The sequence below is a fragment of the Cricetulus griseus genome, chromosome 2 (genome assembly GCF_003668045.3).
Source record: "Cricetulus griseus strain 17A/GY chromosome 2, alternate assembly CriGri-PICRH-1.0, whole genome shotgun sequence".
In the NCBI taxonomy this organism is placed as follows: Eukaryota; Metazoa; Chordata; class Mammalia; order Rodentia; family Cricetidae; genus Cricetulus; species Cricetulus griseus.
In genome coordinates, this window is record NC_048595.1 from 66328699 (window position 1) to 66353530 (window position 24832).

A 24832-nucleotide genomic window follows, 5' to 3' on the forward strand; every position below is an offset into this window, starting at 1 on the left:
GCAAAGATCCATTGTGACACTCTGATTCCACAAGCCAGACCAAAACCAACCCACAAAGAAATGAATATCCCCTCCTTCCACCATTCCCAGTCAAAACCTTAGTAAGGTGATTTAAAACACGGGGAGATACACTCTTCCTCTTGGTGGAGGAGCTGGAAGTATTTGTGACCATCTGTCTTTTAAATCTACCACAATACAAACACAATTAAAGGGAAGATATCAAAGCACATGAGAGCTGTTCTGGGCACAGGACATGGTGGTAGGAGTTCTTGCCTTGCACACCTTGTGCCCATTGTGCCCAGAGGTGAACCCTAGGATTGCCAAGGCAGAACTTATTGCATGGGAATCAAGATTCACGAGACTCAGTACAGGTTAAGCAAATTTATTTTGGGGAGAATGCACTTACACAAGAAGCAGGTGACCACAGCAAGTTCCAGCTGTTCTATGTCTCCTGACCAGAAGCAACAGAACACCACCTGTGCTGAATCTACACCTAAATTCACTCCCCTTCAGGTCTGCACCTGTGGCCACGCCCAAACTGGCTATAGGTGCAGGTGGGGTGCCTATCCCACTACAAGAACTATTAATATTGGAATTAGAATATCAGTGGAAACTAAGGGAGTAGGTTAAGAATCCTTAATTGTAGAACTTGATTATTTTATTATATTGATATTGATGTGTGTGTGTGTGTGTGTGTGTGCTCTCAAATGTACATACACAGGCCATAACTTGAATATGGTGATCAGAGAACAACATGTTGTATTTAGTTTCTCCTTCATGTGGATCCCAGGGATTGAACTCAGGGCATCAGGCTTGGTGGCCAGTACCATTACCCTTTTTTTCTTGTGGAGGCATTTCACAGACCCCATAACTTAATGGCTTTAAAAGGTAAACTTATATTTTTCCTTTAAACACCAATGAAAAGAGTTTGAAACAAAATTGGGACTCTTCAAACTTCAGTTTCTTCTTCACAAAGATTAATTAGTTATTTATACATGTGTTATGAAATTTGGGGGAGGCAAGTCCCAGACTTTTCACTTGAGCATCCTTTAAAAAGATTTTAACATCACAGGCCTTCTTCAGAACATTAATTTATATAGTCATATGGAATACATTCCATTATGCTGCTTTAGTGTTTGTGGTAGCAGAATTTATGTATATGTATATGTATATGTATATGTATATATATGTATATATACATATATGTATTTCTGAAACTATAAGTAATATAAATTAAGCTACATGTAATATTTATATATAAATTACTTGTAGTTTCAGAAATGAGTAAGATCTTTGTAGGTATAGTTTTTAGTGAAAACTAAAATGTTATGAAATAGCATAACCTGTGAAGTGGCCGTTCATTTAAATTAATTGACATTGTGTAGAGCTGGGCCTACAGTTTTGCACTTGATGCTATCATTTAACTCACTAATCAGCATTGCATTAGGTAGATTAGTGATTATCTGTATATACTTTACTAAATACCAGAAAGAAAAGTCAAGAGCCTTACATACTCTTTAATTCATTTCCTTCTCTAGGCTTTAAGTGTTCTTTGCCTTCCATCTTGAGTTTTATAGTGGGTAATTTATGCTTTCTAGCACAGGGAATATTATGACAAATAGGCCACAGAAACTCTGCCCTCTCACCTAATGGGCGCAGGTGCAGAGACTTTACGTCCCCACCACTCAGAATGGCTCTTTGAATTCTTAGGAGAAGGAATTATTTTCTAAATTGAATCCTCTTACTTGTTAAATCTATCCAGTCGAAGGCTATTAGAATTTACTTTAGGAGTATCTGTAAATTACAGGTTCTAGACCACTGTCTACTCTGCTCTTAAGAATTCATAGCTGAGAAAGAAAGTTATCCATCTCAGTACTTGGGGGAACTAAGTTGCTTGGAATAATTTTACAGTTAATTTTAAATACAAATTTTTATTTACATTTAGAATTATGACTAGGGAAAGAAATTTTTCACTTAACTGCCCCCAAGACTGCCCAGCCTCACATAACTTGATGCTTAACAAATACATAAAGGAATGAAAGGAAGGCCAGAGACAACATGTAAAGTTGTGCTTATATGTGACAGTGTTTTCCTTCCATGGAACTGCATTCTCTTCTGTCTGGATTTCATAAAGTTCAGGAAGTATAAATTCTTTTTGTCCACAGTTGCCTCCTGATTGAAAACACAACTCAATTTCTCTCATTAGCTTTAAAAACAAGGATTATTAAATCAGAGTGCTTCCATCAATTTCTGTTCAGTCTGTCTGTTCAGTAATACATTGAGATTGGCTCTAATCAGCACTGTGGGAAGAGAGGTCTCACAAGATCCAGGCTTGAAATGGAGTCCTGATATGTAGCCATTTTTTCTTGTGCTTGTTGTAATTTCAGCTGATAGATTTCCTTGAAAAGTCTCAGCTTCTCTCCACCTTTGCATTTCATATTTGGATCAGTTCCAGAGAGTGTTTTACACATTTTTTTTGTAAATCTTCGAGAAAATAAGCACAGTTTTTGCTCTTCTAGAAGAAAAGACACAGTGCAGGTTTAAAGCCTGCTTCTCTAAGTCGTGCACCTGGTGAGGCAGAGTCCCCAGGCAAATCCCCCTTATGTTAGCACTAACAAATAGGAAAATGGTGATACTTGATAAGCATTTTTTTCTGGAATCTACCAAAGCTAGTGCTGTAAAAGCAATATGAAGATCACATATTTTAACATTCATTTGACAGAAACACAATGCCTGTCAGATGCACACAAGCGCTGCTCCTAACATGTGTGTTTGCTCAGAGAACTGTGCTTTCATGACGTGCACTAGAAAGCCATGGGCTCTGTGCACTAATCACATGTCTCGTATTGTAACCTTTAATAGAAATGATAAATAGTGGTATGGAAAAATTTGAAAGCTTCACTTTTTTACATATTGAATATTTATCTTCAGTTGTGTTAAAAGTGCAATGTGTGTTTATATAATCAAGACAAATTAATTTATAGGAAGTTATCAGCATCCCTAATGTCCTCTGGAACCATTTCTCACTTTCCTCCAGAGGAATCACTGTGATGTTTGCCATGGGAAGAATTTCAGTTTTATGGAAATGCAGGTCTTTGTTGTATATGCTTTGTGGCTGTACTGTTTGTCTCTATTTTGTGTCTGTGAGGTTCACTGATGTTTCATGAATATGTAGTTCCTGCTCATATTCCATTTTGTGAAATACAGTGAAGTATATTTAACCTCTGTCAGTTTAAAAATCTTTCCCAGTCCTCCTTTATTATAGATAACACTACAACAAACACGCTAGGGGCTTAGTATTTGTATGTTCCTATAAGGTACTGGCTACCAAATTCTACCTGTAGTAGGAACAAGTTGAGAATTGATTCATCCAGTGATGTACAGACCCTCGGTTACTGCTTTAACATCTGAGTACCAAGACAGATAGCACATTTGGTATTCACATTTTAAACCTTTTTACTGCATTCTTTAATTGTGGACATTGTCTAATTTGGACCTCCTGTCTAAGATTACTCACTTTCTGCCCCCAAATTTACTCTGGTATTTTTTCTCTCCAAACTTAAGGGAACAGCTGTATTTGCATATGTATTATGAAAATGGAAGGTATTTGTGCCCAGTTCCTTAGCTTTCATTTTTCACTATTTATTTATTTATTTGGAGATAGAATGTCTTGCACAAAGCATCCTACTATCTATTTTCCTTGGATATTACAGATGTGTGCAGTCACCTTTGGCTTCCTCTTTGCTTTTGGTCCCTCTGCTCAGTTGTGGCCAGATTTCTCTTTTTTGACGACAAGTTGAGACTTTTCAGATTTTCTTTGCCTTGGATGTCTGCTGCATCACTATGATATGTGGTAGGCAGGAATCTTTGAAGTAGATGGCAGTGGTCTTGGCTTTTGTACATGCCCCTTTTCTTCATTCTGGGCTGTAGCTACTGCTCTGCCTCTCATTGGTAGAATATTCCAGAATTCCTGGTTTCTATTTCACACTTGATATATTTTTTTCTTGCCTTTTCCCATACTCTCTACTTTTTGCTTGCTAGTTTGTTTTTGATAAAGGGGTTCTCTGCTGTAAGCATTCCCAGAGGCTAAGCTTAATTTCATTTTGAAGTAAAGTGAGCTCTTGTTTTCTTGGAATCCTGCTGTACAGTGGCTCCCTGAGTAAGTGAGTTACTAGAGATGCTGCTCATTTCTCCTGTAAAGCACATTGGGCAATGGCAGCTACTGTACTTCGACTGCCCAGTTGCATTGGCTTATTTATATCTTCAGCTCTTACTAGCTACATGTAAATTTGTTTGAAGATAATTTCAAAGATGTCTGCTTTCACTGCTCTAGAGGCAGTGGGACCTGGGAGATCGGAGCTGATAACCGAGGTTGAAATCTTATGCAATAACCAACTTTATTCAGAGCATCAGACAGTTTTTATACTCTGAAGATTAAAAACAATCTCCAGAGTAATGTGCATAATCTCAAAGACAAGCAACATATGACAAAAGCATTTTCCATAGAGGCATGTAAATAAATGACACTAACCAGCTATAATGAATAATGTGGAGAAAACTCAGATCCTTTATGCTATTCTTGGGAGGAGAAGCACAGAAATCACATTCCAAGAACAATTCCATGTTTTGAAAAAAACTGAGGTCACAAGACTCCTCTCTTGTTTTCCAGGCATTTTCTCAGAAGCACTCAGAATTGTACTCATCCCACTCCACTCTTGGCCCATGTTCAGTCAATCTGCCATTTATGTTTAATTTCATGATTTTATATGATGCTATATGATATGTTTGATACAATTTTTTCTATGGAAACATAAAATACGTTGAAAACTGTATAGGTGAATAAATTAGTTATGGCGAGTTAGTTCTATGGACCACACGTTAAGACTGAGGAAAAATTTGTTATGGTCTAGAAGGCCTTGTCAGAGGGATTCTCACACTCCTAACAACTGGCACCATGCTAGTTCCTGTCCTTGCACTTACAGTTGGAGAACTTTTCTGTTAAACAACGTGCCCAGTACGTCCCAATCTTCAGTTAAGGGCTATTTTAAGTCACAGCATTAAGCAAAGTTTGTAAGTAAATATGTGTTTGTTTATTGGGCACATAAAAGCTCCTTGAGACTCAAATAATCTGCCAGAAGTTAGTAAGTAAGATTCATTCCTGTTTCTGAAATTACATAACAGAGAAAGAGAATGTCTCTATATTTTATACTGCTGTTTAGACCTGGACATCCTTGCTGGCCTAAAACTTGAGATCATCTTGCCTTGGTCTGCCTAGATCTGGAATTGTATTTGTGTACCCATGCCTGCATTTGGAAACCATTTTAATAAGTAGTTGAATTAATCAAAATGTGCCTTTGTGCTTTTTTTTTTTCTAAGAGCATAAATTTCCAAACTTTAAAACAAGTCTTTTGATGGTGTCATTAAATGACAGTTTCAAAATATGTGGGCTGTTTTCAGTAGGTAAGCCTGGCTCTCAATTTATATGAAACCCTAAGATCAGGGAAGAAGCCAGGCAAGTCAGTGACCTTTGACTCTTAACAGAAGATCTTTATATTGCAATGATACTTTTTCTCCAGTGGCTTTACTCTTGCAGTGCCTTCAGCCCTGGCTCTCCGTAACATCAGAGCTTGTGCTTTAGCGGTTAATTTCTTGTAGAGAGACCATCTATTATTGGAATAGAGTTTGTTCACTCTGGCTCACTGAAGCAGAAGTCCAGATATTTTTCACTATGCAAACATACCATAGGCATTAGGTCCTAGTGTGTGGGATCTTCAGCCTGTCACAAATTTTATTATGCCATCTGCTTCAACCTGAGCAGTGTGCTTCTGCCGGCAGACTTTGCTGAAGTTGCCATGGCTCGGGATAAAAAAAATCAGTCTTGGCAAAGGAAACTTGCTTTTGAAAAATAATAATTGATCATGCCTGCTGTAGATTTTAAAATAAGCATTTGAAAGAATTCCCAGAAGCTTCCTCCCTCTTTTTCATGGATGACTAAAGGTAGCTAATATAATGGTAAATTTTCAGTAACTTTGGTAACTAAATAAGTTTTCTGTTTTATTTTTAAGAATGAGTGACAAACTCTTTTGGGGGCACAGCATGAAATATTTTCATAGAGTTTATCATTGGATGCTCTTTACTTTATCCAAGAATGGTATTTCAAGTGACTGTATTCTGTGTGTCACAAAAAAGTGATAGCAACATGATGAAAAAGTGTCTTTGACACACACTGTTAGTAGGGTCATGATTTTGTGTTATCCAATCATCTGTGAATTGGAGCCGATACAAGTGGAGGAGTTGTGTGGAGAAGTGTTCATTCTGTAAAAACATATTGATGGCCAGCTCTGTGCAAGGCATTCCTCTACAGAACAGAGACCTGAAGTAAACAGAATGGCTGGATCCCTCCACTGCAGATTTATACATTCTGGTTACCTTCACTGGCTGAATGGAGGTGATTTGACAGTGGGTGTGTATCAATGGCTTGAAAGTGCTGTCCTTGATAGCTGGGAAACCAGCATGGGACTGATCCAGACCCCATGGATGTGGGTGTCAGTGAGGAGACCTCGGATATCTATGGGGGCTCTCGTAGCAGAACAGTATTTATCCCTAGCATAGGAATAGACTTTGGGAGCCCATTCCACATAGAGGGATACTCCCTGAGCCTAGACACAAGGGGGGGCCCTAGGCCCTTTTCCAAAGGATATGACAGACTCTGAAGACCCTCTATGGAATGCCTCACCCTCCCTGGGGAGCAGAAAGGGTATGGGAGAGATAGGGTGTTAGTTGGGGTGGGGGAGGCAGAGGAAACTGGGATTGTCATGTAAAATAATCTTGTTTCTAATTTAATTAAAAAATGGAGAGAAAGAAAAAAAAAGAAAGTGCTGTCCTAGTTAGCATGAACTGTCACTCAGTCAGACACAGCCTGGAATCCACTGAAAAAGGAGTCTTTGTTGAGTAGTTTTCATTAAGTTTGCCTGTGGGGATGCCTGTGAGTCAGTTTTTTTTGATTGGCAATTGATGTTGTAGGAGGGCCCAGCCCCCTGAGGAAATACCATTCTGTGGGCTGGTGGTCCTGAGCTCTAGAAGAAAGCTAGCTAAGCAAGACTGTGAGAGAGTGAGCCAGAGAACAAGCTGGCATGTTGCACTCTTCAGGGTTCCTGCATTGGTATTCCTGTCTTGAATTCCTGCCATCTTTCCTTCAGTGATGGACTATGGCCTGGGTGTAAGCCACATTAACTTTTTTCTCTCCAAGTGTGTTTGTTCAGAGTGTTTTATCTATCACAGCAGCTCCGTGGGAAGAGCTCTGAAGAGAAGCAGGACAAGGCCCATCCACAGACCAAGGTGGTGGTTTCTATCTGGGTTAGGCCCTCAGGGAGAGTTTAGGCTGTCAGGGAGAGAGCTTCCCCATGGTAAGGTTGAGTAGGTGTGAATGAAATAAATGAATGTGAGTAATTTTACCTGGCTGGTGGTGTGAGATACAATGAGGAGGTCAGCACAGCTAAAGCTAAGGGGCTAAGGAACAGGGAGGGCAGAGATGTTCTGAACATATCACTAATGAATCTGTCTTACACAATTATAGACAAAAAGTTGCATTCTTGAAACTTTGCAGCAACGTCCAGTTGGGATTGACTGCACTGTGCAGGAAAGAGTGGCTGTCTACATGGCACAGTTAGGGTTGACTGCATACACTACTCAGTTAGGACTGACTGCTTATCCTGCACAGTTAGGATTAGAAATCTACACTATACAGTTAGGATTGACCATCTACATTGCAGTTGGGACTGACAACTCTCTATACTGTGTTCAGTTAGCTTTTCTTGGAGCTATGTAGTAGACATTGTGATGTTCTGTTTTGCAAAATGAAATAATCTTTTGTTTTCTGGTGTTGTTATTCCAGGTAGTTGCCAGTTCAGTCTAATACTTTTGAGAAACATTAACCCAAAATTAAAGAGAAATGTGGCTTCATTTCTCGAGTCTCAGACAAGTGCAGAACTACCACAGTTGACTTAAACACACTAGAATTGTTGCTATTAATCGCTGCACCCTCCTAGGTAAACATTGCTACTTTGGCAACTACAAATGCTGATCCTGCCCACACACCTCAGCTCAGCTCTTCCTCAATTCCCACTCTGCAAAGTGAATCACTTCTACTGTCTCCAAATAATGGGAACCTGGAACCACTTTCTGGATCTGGTGCTCCACCTGTCACGGTTGGGAAGCCTGCCTTTGATGAACTTGATCAGCTCATCAAAAATATGGCCCAGGTAAGAGCATTTCTCCCTGTGACTTAGCACTGGATGTATTGAAGAAGGTGTCCTGAATAATTTGAGGAATGCAGTAGCATTTATAATACCTGAACACTCTTGAGATGAAAAAGAATTTGGGGGATTTGTATAGTTCAGATTTTTCTATTATATTTTATTTTAGTTTTGAAGACGATAATATATTATTTTCCCCTTTACTCCTGCCAAAAACTTTTAAATTCATGGTTTCTCTCTTCTGTTTTTGTTGTTGGTACACACACACACACACACACACACACACACACACACACACACACACACTGAGTAGATGACAGCAATGAAATAAAGCAGTAAATTTGGATATTTTTATCTGGCTGGTAATTTGACTGTGTGAGGTGCAATGAGGTCAGCATAGCTGGAGCTAAGGGAGTGAGGGACAGAATTCTAGATGACAAGGCAGAATAATCTGGAAAAAACACTGATGAATCTTTCTAGTATGGAATTATCTATTAAAAGTTGCATTCCTAATAAATGTAGTTAGGATTGACCATCTACACTGATTTCAGTTAGCTTTCACTCTTTAGCGCCCCCATCCCCGTGTGTGTGTGTGTGTGTGTGTGTGTGTGTGAGAGAGAGAGAGAGACAGAGAGACAGAGAGACAGAGAGACAGAGAGACAGAGAGAGACAGAGACAGAGAGAGACAGAGACAGAGACACAGAGAGAGAGACTTCCTAATACATAAATACAACCTGTTCAGTCTGTGTAATATTACTTGCATATTTATGTTTTCAAGGCTGATCATTTGGAAAAGTGATCACATTTTAATTTGGGTATTTTATTCCACATTCCAGAAATACTCTTCTGGAAAAATGAAACATTCTATTCTAGGTGAGGACTGCTAAACTGATCTTTCTCTAGTTCCTTCTTTTTGGTAAACAAAGTAAAGTCCCAGGAAGATGACTGTTAACTATAATAATGTTTCTTGTTTTGATTTTGAAAATTTTAATTTGATTTGATTTTGCTATGTAATTTGGGTTGTAATGCTGGCTTTCATTCCCTGTGTAACCCAGGTTTGCATAAAACTCAGTCTCAAGAGCTAAGATTTTAAAAATGCACCATTGCTGCCAGCTTGTAATTGGCTCTTAATTTTATTTCCTGTTTTGTTTCCTGAACAGGGCCGCCATGTGGAAATATTTGAGCTCCTTAAACCTCCATGTGGAGGCCTTGGGTTTAGTGTTGTTGGACTCAGAAGTGAAAACAGGGGAGAGTTGGGAATATTTGTACAGGAAATTCAAGAGGGCAGTGTGGCTTACAGGTGAGATTGTCACAACAAATTATTTAGTTTTGATGTAACAATCAGAAGGCTTTGATATGGGGGGAAATGAATATAAACAAAAGCCAAAATAATCAGATATTAGCCAGTTTTTAGAAGTCATTAATATTTTGGGGCTCACTAATATTTTGGTGTTATAAAGCAAGTCCATTAAAATGAGTCACAGGGTGGTTAAGATGGTGGAAATGATCTCTGGGCAAGTGTGAGAACCTAGGTTTGGATCCCCATGAAAAAGAAGAAAAAAGCCAGGTGAGGTGGTCTGCATCTCTAACCCAGCACTGTTGTAGCAGAGATAGGCAAATGCCACAGTTTGCTGGTCTGCCACTATAGCCAAGAAGATGAACTTGGGTTTCTCTAAGAGAGTATGTCCCCAAAATGAGTTGCAGAGTGATAAAGGAAGACACTTGATGTCAGCCTGTGGCATTCCTACATAGGTGCACAAGCAGTCACACACATATCTGTATATATCACACATATACACACAAATTAAATGAAGAGCAGTTAAATTTTAGTTAGGAAACAAACTTTTGAATATAATATTTCTTTTTACTGTTATATTTTGGACTCCTTTTGACTAGAAATCACCAGATCTGTCCCATTAAAATTTGAAACATTTTTTATTAATATATTCAGAGCAGGAAGAAATACATGTTTATCTAGCAGACTTTCTTGACCACCAGTTCCCAAATTATGACACAGAGACTTATTAGTTATGAATGCTTTGCCTTATGCTTGTCCTACTAGCTCTTATAACTTAATTTAACATGTTTCTCTTCATCTACATTTTGCCTTAGGCCTTTTTAACCTTTCTCTCATTCTGTATGACCTACTCTATGTCTGGCTGGCTGGTAGTTGTCTGGCTGGCTGGCCTCAGACATCTCCTTCTCTTTCTCCCCCATTCTCTCTTCTCTCTCAATCCTAGATTCCTCCTACTTATTCTCTCTGCCCCACAGCCCTGACTATACTTCTATAGCCTAGCCATTGACTGTTTAGCTTTTTATTAGCCCAATCAGGTGCCTTAGGAAGGCAAAGCAACACATCTTTACATCATTAAACAAATGCAGCATAAACAAATGTAACACAGCTTTGCCTAGTTAAAGTGATATAGCACAACATTTCCCCATTTTTGTCTAAATAAAAAGTAAGGGTTTTAATTTTAAAATTGTAAAATTATGCACAATAAGAATATTTATCAAATAAGAATTACATTTACAATATCCAGTTCATTTGTATTTGGCAAATTCAGAGAAAATACTCCATATTTGTCCTATCTTGGTGAGTCCAAAGTTTTGTACCTAATTTTCCTCCTTTCATGACTAAGGAAAACTGTATCTAGTCTTCAACTCCATCAAAGACCCCAAATGGATATAATATTACCCGAGTAAGTGGGAAGTACAGTGCAAGTTACTTCCAAAACTATAGAAATGACAAAGACATCTGGCTGTCTTGATAGTCACCCAAGGTTTCTCTTCAGTGTTGGGGTATTCATCTTCAGTTTGCTTGAAGGACTGTCCTGCCTTGTCTTGTCAAAGTTAAGGCAGTCACTTTCCTTTGTGTCCTGCATGTCCACTTTGGTTGGTATACTTATTGTCAACAGCTGAGGCAAAGACAGTTTCTTGCCAAAATAGCTAGTTTTGCCACATTGAAAACAAACTCCATATGGAGGTTCTATAATGCCCATCATCCTTTTGTGAAGGAGATTGGTGCTTCTAGGAGTAGGCATGTCTCACTGTCTTGAGATACTTACGTTATTAAATATCTTAAATGTCCTCTACTGTAGTTCTCTGAAGCATTTGAAGATGACTTGCCTAAAATATATCTGTGTTTAACCATGAAAACATGCCCAACATGATTACAAGTTTAATTATTATAGATGACTAACTACTAACCTTGCCTTTTGATTATATATTACATTTTTTTTTTTTTTTGGTTTTTGAGACAGGGTTTCCCTGTGGCTTTGGAGGGTGTCCTGGAACTAGCTCTTGTAGACCAGGCTGGTCTCAAACTCACAGAAATATATTACATTTTTACCTGTGCTGTGTAAGCACAATACCCTAAACAAGAGTAGAAACATACATACAGCAACAAAAATAACTTTACATTTGTACCAATATACCAAAATCCATACCAATATAAAATATTTGAGGTTAATAGCTTTCCTTTTATCCTATATTCTTATATTCTGCTAAACAATGGCAAGCATCCATAATTCACCAAATAATTAAATATCATTCACCCCACATCTTGAAGATGTGGGCATTGTTTTCTCTAGACTGATTCTTGTGGTGTGGAGGTAATGACATCTTTAGGGGACCCTGAGAAAATTGAGATATTGGTCAAGTCCTGGAAAAACCAGTTGTAACATTGATTGACCTGTTTCAGAACTGTTCCCATGCAGAGGGATCAGTATATGCATCACCTGCCTTGTTTTTGTTTTTTTTTTCTGTCACCAAAGTTTTTAGGAGGTCTAATCAAACCTAATCTCTACTAACCTTTAAGGAATCCACAGCAGTTTGTTTCCAGTGGAAGCAAAAGCATAACCTCTCCTCCAACACAATATATTTTCTGAATTTCATTTTAAAGTTAAGACATGTCTAAAGTATCTAGGCTGATTTATTTCAGTGTCTCTCAGCTCTTGTTCACTTATCAGCATTCAAAAAACTCAAAGTCAGGGTCCAGATCTTTTTATGGCTTTTTAATATTACTTTACTCTCTGAAGACTTCACTGTTACTTTAAAACTATATCCTTTTCACCTGTGACTGTCTATATCCATTTTCTTTTCTTTTTTAAGCTTACACACATTTTTAAATATGCGGTAACTTGTTTAGAGGTTTTTTCCCCCAATCTGTACCTGTCTTTATTGCATTTCTCTATTATTTCTGGCCATATGAGCCAAACCTTAAATTCACTGAATAGCTTTGCACTGACAGCTGGCTCCTCCCGGCTCAGGTCTGTGGTAGCTAGCTGAGCTTTAGGCCCCTGAGCTTGACTGACAGCTGCATCCAACTGGGTGCTGCCTCTAACCAGGACCTGTATTCAATCGCCCCATCTCTGGGAATTTGGTGCCTGTACTGTGGCAGGTGTTTTTAATTAGCTTTTGGTTTCTACTTAAAGTGCCAGCTACTCAGGTGTCCCCTGTGTTGCAGAGACTCTTAAAGGAACCATATCCTTTCTTTTTTCTTTATTTTTTTCCAGCTTTCTCAGGCCCTATATGGAAATACAGGCCCCATTTTGGACTGATGGATTCCTCCTCCTGCTTATTCCTGATGCTCGACAGTCAGCCATGACTGTCCCTCTATTGCCTAGCTATTGGTTGTTCAGCATTTTACTAGATCAATCAGGTGTCTTAGGCAGGCAAAGCAACACATCTTTACATCATTTAGCAAATGAAGCATAAACAAATGTAACATATCTTTGCTTAAATAAAGTAACATTCCACAACAAGTTTACTTTTAAAATAAAGGGCCATCTGTAAATGAGTGCTTGGGTTAGTCAGCAATTGATGAAAAAGTGGCCGTTGACATTGGTTCAGGATACAGTGAAATTGTTACAAGTACTGGAGCTAAATCACATGCTTTTGAAAGTGGAAGTTATAAAAATATTCACATTCTACAGTAGGATTAAAATGACCTGAACATGTAGGCCACAGGAACTGTCATTTCCTTCAGAATGGTCACATCTTTCATTACTTCATTTCCTTCCTTGATAGAGATGGCAGACTGAAGGAGATGGACCAGATCCTTGCCATCAATGGCCAGTTCCTGGACCAGACCATCACACACCAGCAGGCCATTAGCATCCTGCAGAAGGCCAAAGACACTGTGCAGCTGGTTGTTGCTAGAGGCTCCTTGCCTCAGGTCTCCAGCCCCCGAATTTCCCGGTCTCCATCTGCAGCCAGCACAGTTTCAGCCCACTCGAATCCAGTGAGTAGACAGCAGGCACTACGTTTTCAGCGGTGCTCACTCTCTAATGCCTTGCTATTTCCTCGTATGTCTCAGAGGCTTGCTTGCTTTTGGTTCTTGGGGTTTTTCTTTTAATATATTCCTACTTGGGATATTTACTTCTGAATTATGATTAAGTTTTGAATTTTAAAAATAGCCTTTACTTTGCATGATCCTTTAACACCATTCATACAAAATGGAGTCTCTTAGTAAAATTTACTTTACTTGTAAGTAGATAAAAACCTTTCTTTTGATTTTTTTTGTTTTTCTTTTCCTTCCTTTGCTTCCTTTCCTTTCCTTCCTTTTCCTCTCTACCTCCCTACCCTGTCTCTCTCTCTGCGTGTGTGTGTGTGTGTGTGTGTGTGTGTGTGTGTGTGTGTGTGTGCCCATGCTTGAAGGTATGTGGCACCATACCTCATGTGATTACAGTTAATGGTCAGTGATGGTGTAGATTTACACAAATTAGCATTCTGCCTCAAGACATCATTAGGCAGAGGACTCTCCTAATCTAGTACAGCTGTTGTGTTGGAACTTCTTTTTAGTGAAGTTTTCCAAATATCTTACAGATATTAGTGCATGTTTCTTTGTGTTAAAAGTAGTCACTAAAATAATATATTGATAACTATAGGAAGGATCATATCATTAGTGATTGTGCTCTTTTGAAAGGGAAGTATACCAAATGAAAAGCTGGACTTGCTTAGCACTCATGATTCTGTATGAAGCCAGTATTTAACACCAACAAACTACTCATCAAAAGTTTTCCCTTTAGATTCACTGGCAGCATGTGGAAACTATAGAGCTGGTAAATGATGGGTCTGGTCTGGGATTTGGCATCATAGGAGGAAAAGCAACAGGTGTGATAGTCAAGACCATTCTGCCTGGAGGAGTGGCTGATCAGGTGAGTTACAGCAATAGGTATTTTTCTGTTCACCCAGAAGTGTGGCTTCATCATTTAGATTTTCTGGGTTTTTTTTTTTTTTTTTTTTTTTTTTTTTTTTTTGGTTTTTCAAGACAGGGTTTCTCTATGGCTTTGGAGGCTGTCCTGGAACTAGCTCTTGTAGACTAGGCTGGTCTCGAACTCACAGAGATCCACCTGCCTCTGCCTCCCGAGTGCTGGGATTAAAGACGTGTGCTACCACCGCCCGGCTAAAAGAAGGAAATTTTGATCGACTAAGAATCTTTCATTTTATTGAACCGACCTTCAAGTATTGTCTTAGACTTGGAAGAGAATACTTGAAAGTGGATATGGATGTTACTTAAAATATACTTATAGGTAATGCACTAAACACCCTGAAGAACCAGGGACTGATGATTCCATTCTCTGTAGAAACAGCTACCCTTTGTTTGATAATTATATATTTGCAAGCCTAGCATCTGTTTACAAATCACATTATGTAAAAAATACATTATTGTTTAGGTAAAACCAACCCATCTGTCCTTTTAGTGCTGGTTCCCTGGCTCCCTCTTTATATGTGACACACAGTCCGTTTTCTGTTTAGTTTGTTTAGGTTTTGCTATTTATGAAATGTGCCATTTATTGCGTGTGGGAAATTGTTCAATGCATTTATTTCCTGTGTTTAATATTTTTACTGTATAGGGTTATAAAGTTATTGTTTTCTCTCATAGATTTGAACTTAAATTGGGAAGCTGAGTTCATCAGACACCCTCATATTCATGAATGAAAGCCCTAGTTAAATAGTAACTCTTTAAATAGTGATATTAACAGTAACATAACATTTAAGTGTTAGCCAACATCTAGCAATAGCAAATGAACTTCATATGCTTGAGGAAAAAGGGAGAACACCATTTATATATTTTTCTTAGGACACACAAAATAGAAATACATTCAGCTTTAAATCCACTAAAATTAAGTTAAATTAAATGTCCTTAGTTGGACTGGCTATGTGCCTGGTGTCCCTCAGCCATGTGTCATAAATTATTTGCACTGGACAGTGCAGAGCAGCCTGTCATTTCAGAGTTTTTTAGATCTACTCATATCTCTCATATATTTGAATTTTCCTCTCACTAGGATATTATCTGCAGATGCATTCTTGGCATTGGCCAAATAATTTGACATGGTCAAATAGAATCCATAGGAACATTCCAGTACTTTGTGTTTTTCATCACAACCCAATTAATATGATCTGTGTTTGCATAGCAACTTCATACTTCATCTATGCTTAATGACATTTTCTTCTTGTTCTTCAAAACAAAACAAAAAAAATCACACAAAGTCATATTTTTCCTTCTGAATTCTTAAATAGAAATCAAACTAAAAAATCATACTAGCAATTGATTTAACAACCTATCTGTGAGTTTCATTTGCTGTCACAACATTGAATGGTGCTAGAGAGATTCAGAAGACAATTCATAGTACAGTTACACACTTAATTCCATATGACTGGCATGTGCCTTATCAGTGCCATTTTTATTATTGTCTCTAGATCATTTCATATTTTTCTGGTGCAGTTATAATCACAGTACTTTAATGATTTGAACTGTTTTTCATTCAGCATGGGCGATTATGCAGTGGAGACCACATTCTAAAGATTGGGGACACGGACCTGGCAGGAATGAGCAGTGAACAAGTAGCACAGGTTCTCAGGCAGTGTGGAAATAGAGTTAAGCTGGTGATTGCCAGAGGAGCTGTGGAAGAAACTGCAGCACCCTCCTCTTTGGGCATCACCCTCTCCTCATCCCCAGTTTCTACATCAGAGATGCGTGTAAGTAGCTAAAAAGAATGAATGCAAAGGTCTAAGCAAATAGCATGCAGAAGTTAGACTTACTGATGCCTGTATGTAAGTATTAAAAGAAGGAAACAAAAAAACTCGTAAAAGATATTTATGTTTCATTCATTGAGAATGGCTTGCTTTAAAGAGTCTACATGATTATTTCATTTTCCTCTAAGCAGCCTCTTTTTTAAAAAATAAAGATAAATAAAGATAGTATTATAAAGCACATATGAAACTTTAGGGTTCTGTTCTTCTAATGCCTATATCTGAGTCTGTCTTTGTCATAATTAGAAGCCTCTTTTTGAACTGGGTCACCATTCTAATCATGACCTTTCAACAGTTTTTCTTTAGAAGGTTTCTTATTTGTGTAAGGTAGGGTCTGGGAGCTCGGATTGTAGGAGTGAATGAGGTTTAAGGACCTCCTTGTGTCTTTGTTTTAATACATGTGAGCTATGAACTATTACCGGAGTTGTTATGAGCGGTTGTCATTGCAAATAGTTGTTTGAAACAAGAGCAGCTGTGCTTTGGTGTGGTACAGGAACATGATTCATTGTTGTTGTGTCCCACTTTGTCATAAATTTGATATGAAAAACATTGGAAAATTTCAAAATGCTTGGAAGTTAGAAGTTATCTCAGTTGGTTTACAAGCCGTAAGACTATAGTGGATAAATTTTTTAAAGAGTCCATCCAGAAGTGTCTTACATATTTTAGAAACAAATTCTAGCTTTTTCTACCACATACCAGTCCTATATCCATTTCCCATAGATGTAAAATGTTCCTGTTTTTTTTTTTTTTTTTTTTTTTTTTTTTTTTTTTTTGTGAAATGGCTCTAACCACTGGTTACACATTCTTTGTTTTAAATAATCTAACAGCCTCCATGAGTCCTTTAAAACTTTATTAGAACACTTGAATTTTCCATGATTCTGTTGTTTTTAGGACAAGATTTGGTTGCTATTTTTTACAGAGAGAAAGAAGAAAGCAAGCTTGTTTATGAAAGTGTTTAAATGGCATTCTTTTGTGGAAAACAAAACATTTTATTCAGCAATATATAAATGAATGCAATACCAGAAACTACTTGATGTAATGAAAGCTTAGGGCAGTGTCTATTCTCTGCATACCATCATTTCTGAAGCTTGTGCCCCGTTTAAAACTATTCGATAGTCAAATTGCCACCCTCTAAAATAGCACGCGAATAACTTATTAAAAATAGAAAACACATTTGTTTCAATTGAAGCAGATTTCATCCTGTCATTTTCTTGTAATTATCTAAACTTTAAACTTTTGCTAAGTTTGCACAGATAATTATGTGCAATGAAAAAAAAATGAATCCAACTTCACTTGTAAAATTATACTTCATTTAGGTGGACCATCAGTGAGATAACTGTTTACTTTATAGGAAATCAGAAAATGTTACAGGCCAGCCCCAGCCTTCATGCCTGTTAAAGCCCATTGCCTTGACTTTTCTAGGGTTTACTAGAGAGTCAGCTGGCATCACACCAATGTCTAGGACCAATGGCTTATTGATAACATCATGTGCCAGTTCACTAATGCTTAATTTAGGCAGTCTTTTCCTCTTGTTCTACATACAATTAATAACTGTATTAAGTACATGTTAGAGAAGGCTCAGACTGAGAAAGCCCTTTTTGGCTATCATCTCAGAGCGGGGAGGATGTGCATGTAAAGAGACACATATTCTTTATGAATGTCTTTAATTTACAAAACAAACAAAGGGGTGATGTTAAAAAAAATTCCTTGGTGTCATTCTTTTAAAAATAAGTCACCAGTCTATTTATAACATGGCTGTGTTAGATTCAACTAGAAATTGTAGGTAAGTGTAGGAGTTCTCTGTGGAGGCTGTGGCTCTGTGTTGTACAGTTCATCATCTGCAAACAGGAGCTCTGGAACCACACTGTTGGGATTTGAGTTCCAACTCTCCAGATATTAGCTGTTTGTCCTAGGAACTACTTATATGCTTCCTTTCCTAGGCATATACAATTGTATCTATTTTACTGGTTTACAAATGATGTAGGCAATTGTAAATTGTTAAAAGGAGTAAGAAAAAAGACATGCTAAATGCCTTTTAATGAAACTGCTCAGTAAACGGTAGCTAGTCTTTATTTTCTTGGTAGGTGGTGGTCCAGAAAGTTTAAGTGGAAACACTAAACTGTTTTGATATCAATTCAAAACAGGAATTTTTTGAACTTTAAACACCCCAATTCCCTCAGAAATGATGATGTGCTATGTTTGAAAATACTTTAACAAGAGGTTACTCATTCATACATTTTGTGTATACAGTAAGTTTGTCTGAGAAGGGGAGGTTCAGCTTTCTCCTATATTTCTGAGTGAAATGGTGATGCTCAGTTTATATCGTCAGGATGTAAGGGACCAGTTCTACAGCATAGTTAGTGATATCTTAGGCCAGACTAATCCTGAATTGTATGTTTGAATTTTTAAATTTGACCTTATTTTTTCTTACATTAATTTATCTAAAGATTTATTTATTAATACTACTTTAGGTTGATGCATCTACTCAAAAAAGTGAAGAAAGTGAGATGTTTGATGTGGAACTCACAAAAAATGTCCAAGGATTAGGAATTACCATTGCTGGTTATATTGGAGATAAAAAATTAGGTAAATATTAAATCTTACATATTTTCTACACCTCACAGTTGCCTCTAATACCTGTCTTATGAGATATTCAATCATTGTATGGGTTCTTTTGTTGGAAAAAGTAGTTGTCAGCTTTCTTAGAAATAATTTCGTATAGGTGACTCTGATATGACAGGCTGAACAAATGCTGTTCTTTCTAGTAGATGTCTTTGTTGCTTGTTACTAAATACTTATTCATAATTAGGATTTGATTTGGAAGGAAGAAGATGGCTATTCATTGTTTGTGCATTATCAAGATTGAAAATTACTTATTTCTAATCTTAGAACCTTCAGGAATCTTTGTAAAGAGCATTACAAAATGCAGTGCTGTGGAACATGATGGAAGAATCCAAATTGGAGACCAAATTATTGCAGTAAGTTATACATTTAATAATAGTTTTTGTAATTTTCATGATTAAGAATTATTTTCTCTAGGAATGGAGAGATGGTTTGGTGGTTAAGAACATGTATTGCTCTGCCAGAGAACCTGAGGTTGGTTTGTAGCACTTGTATTGGGATAACTGGAACCATACCTGCAAACATATATGTAAATAAAAATAAAATCTTAAAATGAAGAAATAATTTCTTATGTATCTATGTAGGTACTTGTGTGTGTGGTATGCATGCAATTGTATGTTTGTGTACATGTGTACTCATTTGTCCATGTGTGCCAGAGGCCAGGGGTCAATATTAGATGTCTTTTTCTATAGCATTGGTGCCTGTTTCTTTATTGGGATAATGTTTCTCACTGAATCTGAAGTTCATCAGTTGGCTAGACTAGCTTGCAAGTGAGTTCCCTGGATTTGCCTGTCTTTGCCTCTTCCTTGTTGAGGTTAAAGATTATGCTGCCATGCCTGGGTTTTACATGGGTCTTGGGGACCTGTACTCAGGTCCTCATGTTTGTAACTAAATTTACCCACTGCACTGTGTATGAAACATTTTGATTTTACTTTGTAACGAACTATATTCACTGACATTAATTTTTGTGTGTTTGTATTTGTGACACACACACACACACACACACACACACACACACACACACACACACACACACACACACACGCATATATAATATATATATATATATATATATATATATGCTTTTGTCTGTCTGTTGGTGTTTGAACATATGAGGGCCAGAGGCTGATGTTTTTTTCTATCCACCTGTACCTTATTTTTGAGATATGGTCACCAAGTTGCTATACTGACTGAGCCCCAGCAATCATCCTCTCTCCATTTGCTAGCATTAGGATTATAGACCTGTACCGCCACACTCATCTTTTCATGTGGGTACTGTGATCCCAATGCTGGTCTTTATGCTTATACAGCAAGCATTTTCCTGATGAGCCATCTCCCCAACCACAGATTCATTAATTTAATCTAGCTTTAGTGGTTTGAGACTGCCATTATAATTGCCTACTTCATTATTTTCAGATTAAATGGAACATTTGATAGACTCTTTGCTTTTCTTAAGTCTAAAATGGAAATTTGTTTCTTATATAATTTTTATGATGTATTTGAACTATGATCATAATGAATTTGTTACACTAACATTACATAGTACATTTTCTTCTGGATATTCTGAAGGAAAACTAGATAGTACTGTAGCAGGACCTACATTTCAGATCTGTGCATTTTTAAGAATCTTGAAGAATGACAGTGTCAACTAGATCTCCTTTCAGTTCTGTAAATGCATAGGAGTGAAAGAAATGAATCAAGATATCCTTAATCTGATTCTTATGCTATTGTTGTAACATTGTGTTTTAAGTATGTGGCTATTTCACATAGTTAAGAAAAAAATCTCACCTTCTGTTCAGTGGATACTGGCTTCTTCAAATTGCTCTTTGATCTAGAAACTAATTTAGGGTTAGATGCACTAAGGAACCCTGTAGATGATATGGTCTCTTAGGGATTTCGAGCCCACAATGAAAAACTGAATACTGTGATATGACCTAACCTTCTGTAACTATAGGTTCTTTCTCTTTGCCAGTGTTTATTTTAATATCATTTTGAAGATATTGGTGGAGAATGCTGACTTATTAGTTTATAGTTTATTATTAGTTTATAGTTTATTATTAGTTAATTAGTTTATTATTAATTAAGTTTGTTATCTCTTGGAATCTTAATAATCAGAAAAAGTTAAAGAGTAAAGATTCCTTACCCACAGGAGTGTCTTTTATATAGCACATGCCAAAGGGCAGCCCAGATATGTTTGGTAGAAAACTGGGTAAACAAAATGTAGTCTACAGATGCCGTGGCTTATTTTTTGACCTGCTAAAGAAGGAAATTCTGTCACACACTGCAACATTGATCAATCTCGAAGACATTATGCTAACTGAAATAAGCAAGTTGAAAAGAGATAAATGTGTGCTCTCACTGACATGACCCAAGCTTGTCAGAGAACAGAAAGGGGGGCATCTGGGCTTGTGGAATTGGGTGATGAGAAGATGACACTCTTGAAAAAAAAAAAAAAAAAAAAAAAACAACCCTAGAGATCTTTTACAAACCAGTTTGAAAATATTTAACACTAAGTACTGGATGGCTAGAAGATGCTAAATTGGTAGGGTTTTCTTGTTACATTTTTTCTATCACATTGTAGAAAAAATGATTAATGACTATTACTTCTGCCCTTGTAAATTCTACAGGATGTCTCCTAGAGTGTTCCTGGCATCAGCACTGTGGATTCTTAACTGTATCTGTTTACCTCTTTAAGTCCAATTGAAAGATTGAAAGATCAAGTTGAGCTTCTTACCCATTTGGGTATTACTTGGGAAAGCTTCCTTGATGTGTCTCTATCTTGTCAAGACTGGAAATGAGCCACTGCCCACTTTTTATTTAGAGAGTAATGGAGAGATGAATAGTGTGAATCCATGTACAGTTGCCCTAGTTAGAATTACTATTGCTAGTGATGAAACACCTTGACTAAAAGCAATTAGGGAATGTTTGCCACTCTAAAAGCAGTGGGGCCTGGGAGAACAAAACCCATAAATGAGGTGGATTAAAGTCTCACACAATTGCCAACTTGACTCAGAACATCAGACACCTTATACTATAAGACTTAAGACAGGTTACATGAGTATAGGTCTCATGAGTTCAGGCTGTATATAGTCACAAGGACAAGCCACAGGTGGCAAAATCATGTTTTTTCATAGAGGCATATAAAGGACAATTAAACATTTAGTTGAATAAGCGCAGCAACTACTAGTTGATGGGGGAGTACTTCTGTGTATGTTTATCATATTGACTGTTAAATAAAATACTGTTTGGCCAATGAGACAGCAAGTTAGACAGGACTAGGAGTCAAAGAGGATTCTGGGAAATGTAGTAGAGAAGTGGTGATCCAGGCAGGGAGTGACATAGCAAGGAGACTCATATTTAAAGAAGGAGAAACAGGAAGGGTCCCTCTTTTCCCCTTCCTCCACCAGCGGCGGGATGTGATCCACCGGCAAGGAGGGAGCCAATAGGATAAGTCTTATAAAATATATAGGTTTATTATGATAGTTAAGACTGAGCTAACAGATGAGAATACTAGTCCTTGGCCAAGCAGCATTGTACCTAATACAAGTTTCTGTGTATTCATTTGGGCCTAACTCGGGCGGGCAGCTGGCGTAAAGTTCACACGTGATGGTGGGGCTCAAGCGGCTTTTGGCGGAAATATTTATTGTAACAACTAGTATCTGAAGTAAACTTATTCCTATCTGCTACACCTGGGGGGGCACAAAAATACATTCCAAGGACAATTCCATGTTTTGAAGAAACTGAAGTCACAAGACTCTTGTCTTGTTTTCTTGCAGAGTCCTCACAAGTGCTCAGAATTCCCCTCACATGATCCCATTCTTGTACGGTGTTCCAACAGAGAAGGGAAGGTTTACTTGCTGTAACCTGACTGAAGGAAGTCAGGACATCAAACAGCAGGAACCTGGAAGCAGGCGCTGATGCAGAGGCCATGGGCAGGTGCAACTTATTGGCTTGATCCTCGTGCCTTGCTTATCCTGCTTTCTTATAGAACCTTGAACCAGCATCCCAGGGATAGGCCGGGCCCTTCCCCATTAGTCACCAATTTAGAAAATGCGCTACAGGCCTGCCTATGCAGCTCATCTTATGATGTATTTTCTTAATTGAGGTTCCTTCCTCTCAGATGACTATAATTTTTAGTGAGTTGACAGAAAACTATCCAGCACAATAAATAAATTGAGTTAAAAGTTTACTTTTTATTACTTTAGCTATGTACATTAGTTCACTAGGCAGAGTTGCAAATCATAAGTAATTTATATACTTTATAATGTATACCTTTAAATTGTATAATTCAGTGTCTGTTTATATGCTTCCAAAGTTGGACATTCAGCATCGCAATTGGTTATAGAATATTCCACTGCTGTATTCTTTGCTGCCTGCTTCCCCTGTCTTCTTAGGCCTATGAAGTCTGAGGTCTACTTTCTGTCTCTGTAGACTTGCCTTTCTGGGACATTTACTGTAAGTACAATCACATAGGATTTGGAACTCTGTGATTGACTGCTTCATTTAGTATAATGTCTTCAAGGTTCATCTGTGTTGTAGAGTCAGTTTCCATTTTCTTTCATTGTTAGATAATATTTCACTGGTAGGTTTACCGCATTTGCCTGTTAGTCAGTTCAGCCATGAGAGATGTTTACATGTGTTGACTGTTAGAGTTTATACTGCTGTGAACATTCTTGTACAAGGTTTTATGAGGATGCATTTTCCCTTTTCTTTTGTATATATTAAGGAATGGAATTGCTAGATCTTAGCCATTAGATCTTAGATAGTTCTATGTTTAACTTTTTAACAAACTTTAAATTATTTTGAATTGTAATTTAACTATATAATTTCTCCCTTTCCTTTCCTTTCCCTAAATACTCCCACATACCCCTCTCTAATCTCCTTCATATTCATGCTTTTTTTTTTTTTACTAGCCACTATTGCATGCACATGGGTATATGCATACATACTTCTAAATACAAACTATTCAGTCTATACAGGGTTTCCTGTTTTCAGGGCTGGCCATTTGGTAGTGGGCAGCCAATCAGTGTTCTCTTCCCTAGGGAAGGCTATCTCTCCCACACCCAGCTTTCTTCACTTGCCTGTAATTACTTTGTGTAGGACAGAGGCTCGTGGGTTTTTCTCAGTCCACTTTGGATTTCCATTGGTAACACCCTTTAGTGAGCTTCTTGATTCAGTTGCATTATCTTAGGACAGAATATAATGTCCCTTGAATTTCCCTTAAGAGAACCACATTAGACCTTCAATGTAACTGGTATAGGACTTGCTCTATTAGTGTATTTAAATTAGGGAAATGTTTACTAAGAGAGTAGATTTATTACAATTTTTTAAGTCTCACAGTAGCTTGCCTCCAGGTTGTCACTGTATCTGTTCTTATGTGAGTGACCCTTAAAGATGACTCCTTCTTAGCCAAGGGAGGTGATAAAGAAATGTACTCAATAAGGGGAAGTGTATGTTCCCTGCCTTCTGTTGCTTTTATCGAGATTGTCTTCACTGTCATCCATATTCTAGTTTTACTCTTTATCAACATTCATTTTAAATTTAGAAGTGCCTTAACCCCCGGGAAGCATTGTGCAGCGCTCTTGACCATGTGTTCATTTAGTGCAAAGTGTCACCCTCTTGTGGTCTTCCCATAAATTGGTAATAGTTCCTTTCTTCCTAGTCACGTTTTTTATAACTATAGTCTTTTATTTGTTCTGGCTTTGTTTTGACAGCAAATATTGGAGCTACGGTCTATTTTTAATTTGTATTTATTGAGGTGCTGAGAAGATTAAGAAATTATTTACTATTTTGAGGAAGCATTTATTTTGCAATTTTAAACTATTTTGCTCTTCTGTTACAGATTGTCTTCTGTGGACCCCTAGCGTTATGCTGTGTACAATACAGGGGCAGGAAAGTGCAAGTGATTTTTCCCCAAG

The 24832-nt window shown here is 37.6% G+C and overlaps 1 protein-coding gene across 9 annotated transcripts in view; it reads left to right on the plus strand.

Moving 5' to 3' along the window:
• Mpdz (multiple PDZ domain crumbs cell polarity complex component) overlaps nucleotides 1-24832 on the plus strand; it is a 152036-nt gene that overhangs the window by 39503 nt on the left and 87701 nt on the right. For all 9 annotated transcript variants that reach the window (XM_027400212.2, XM_027400216.2, XM_027400219.2 and 6 more), the window contains 7 exons: nucleotides 8049-8261; nucleotides 9416-9555; nucleotides 13284-13497; nucleotides 14285-14413; nucleotides 16029-16238; nucleotides 18764-18878; nucleotides 19182-19270. In XM_027400212.2, coding sequence (XP_027256013.1) covers nucleotides 8049-8261; nucleotides 9416-9555; nucleotides 13284-13497; nucleotides 14285-14413; nucleotides 16029-16238; nucleotides 18764-18878; nucleotides 19182-19270 — 1110 coding nt within the window. The remainder of the gene's footprint in view (nucleotides 1-8048; nucleotides 8262-9415; nucleotides 9556-13283; nucleotides 13498-14284; nucleotides 14414-16028; nucleotides 16239-18763; nucleotides 18879-19181; nucleotides 19271-24832) is intronic.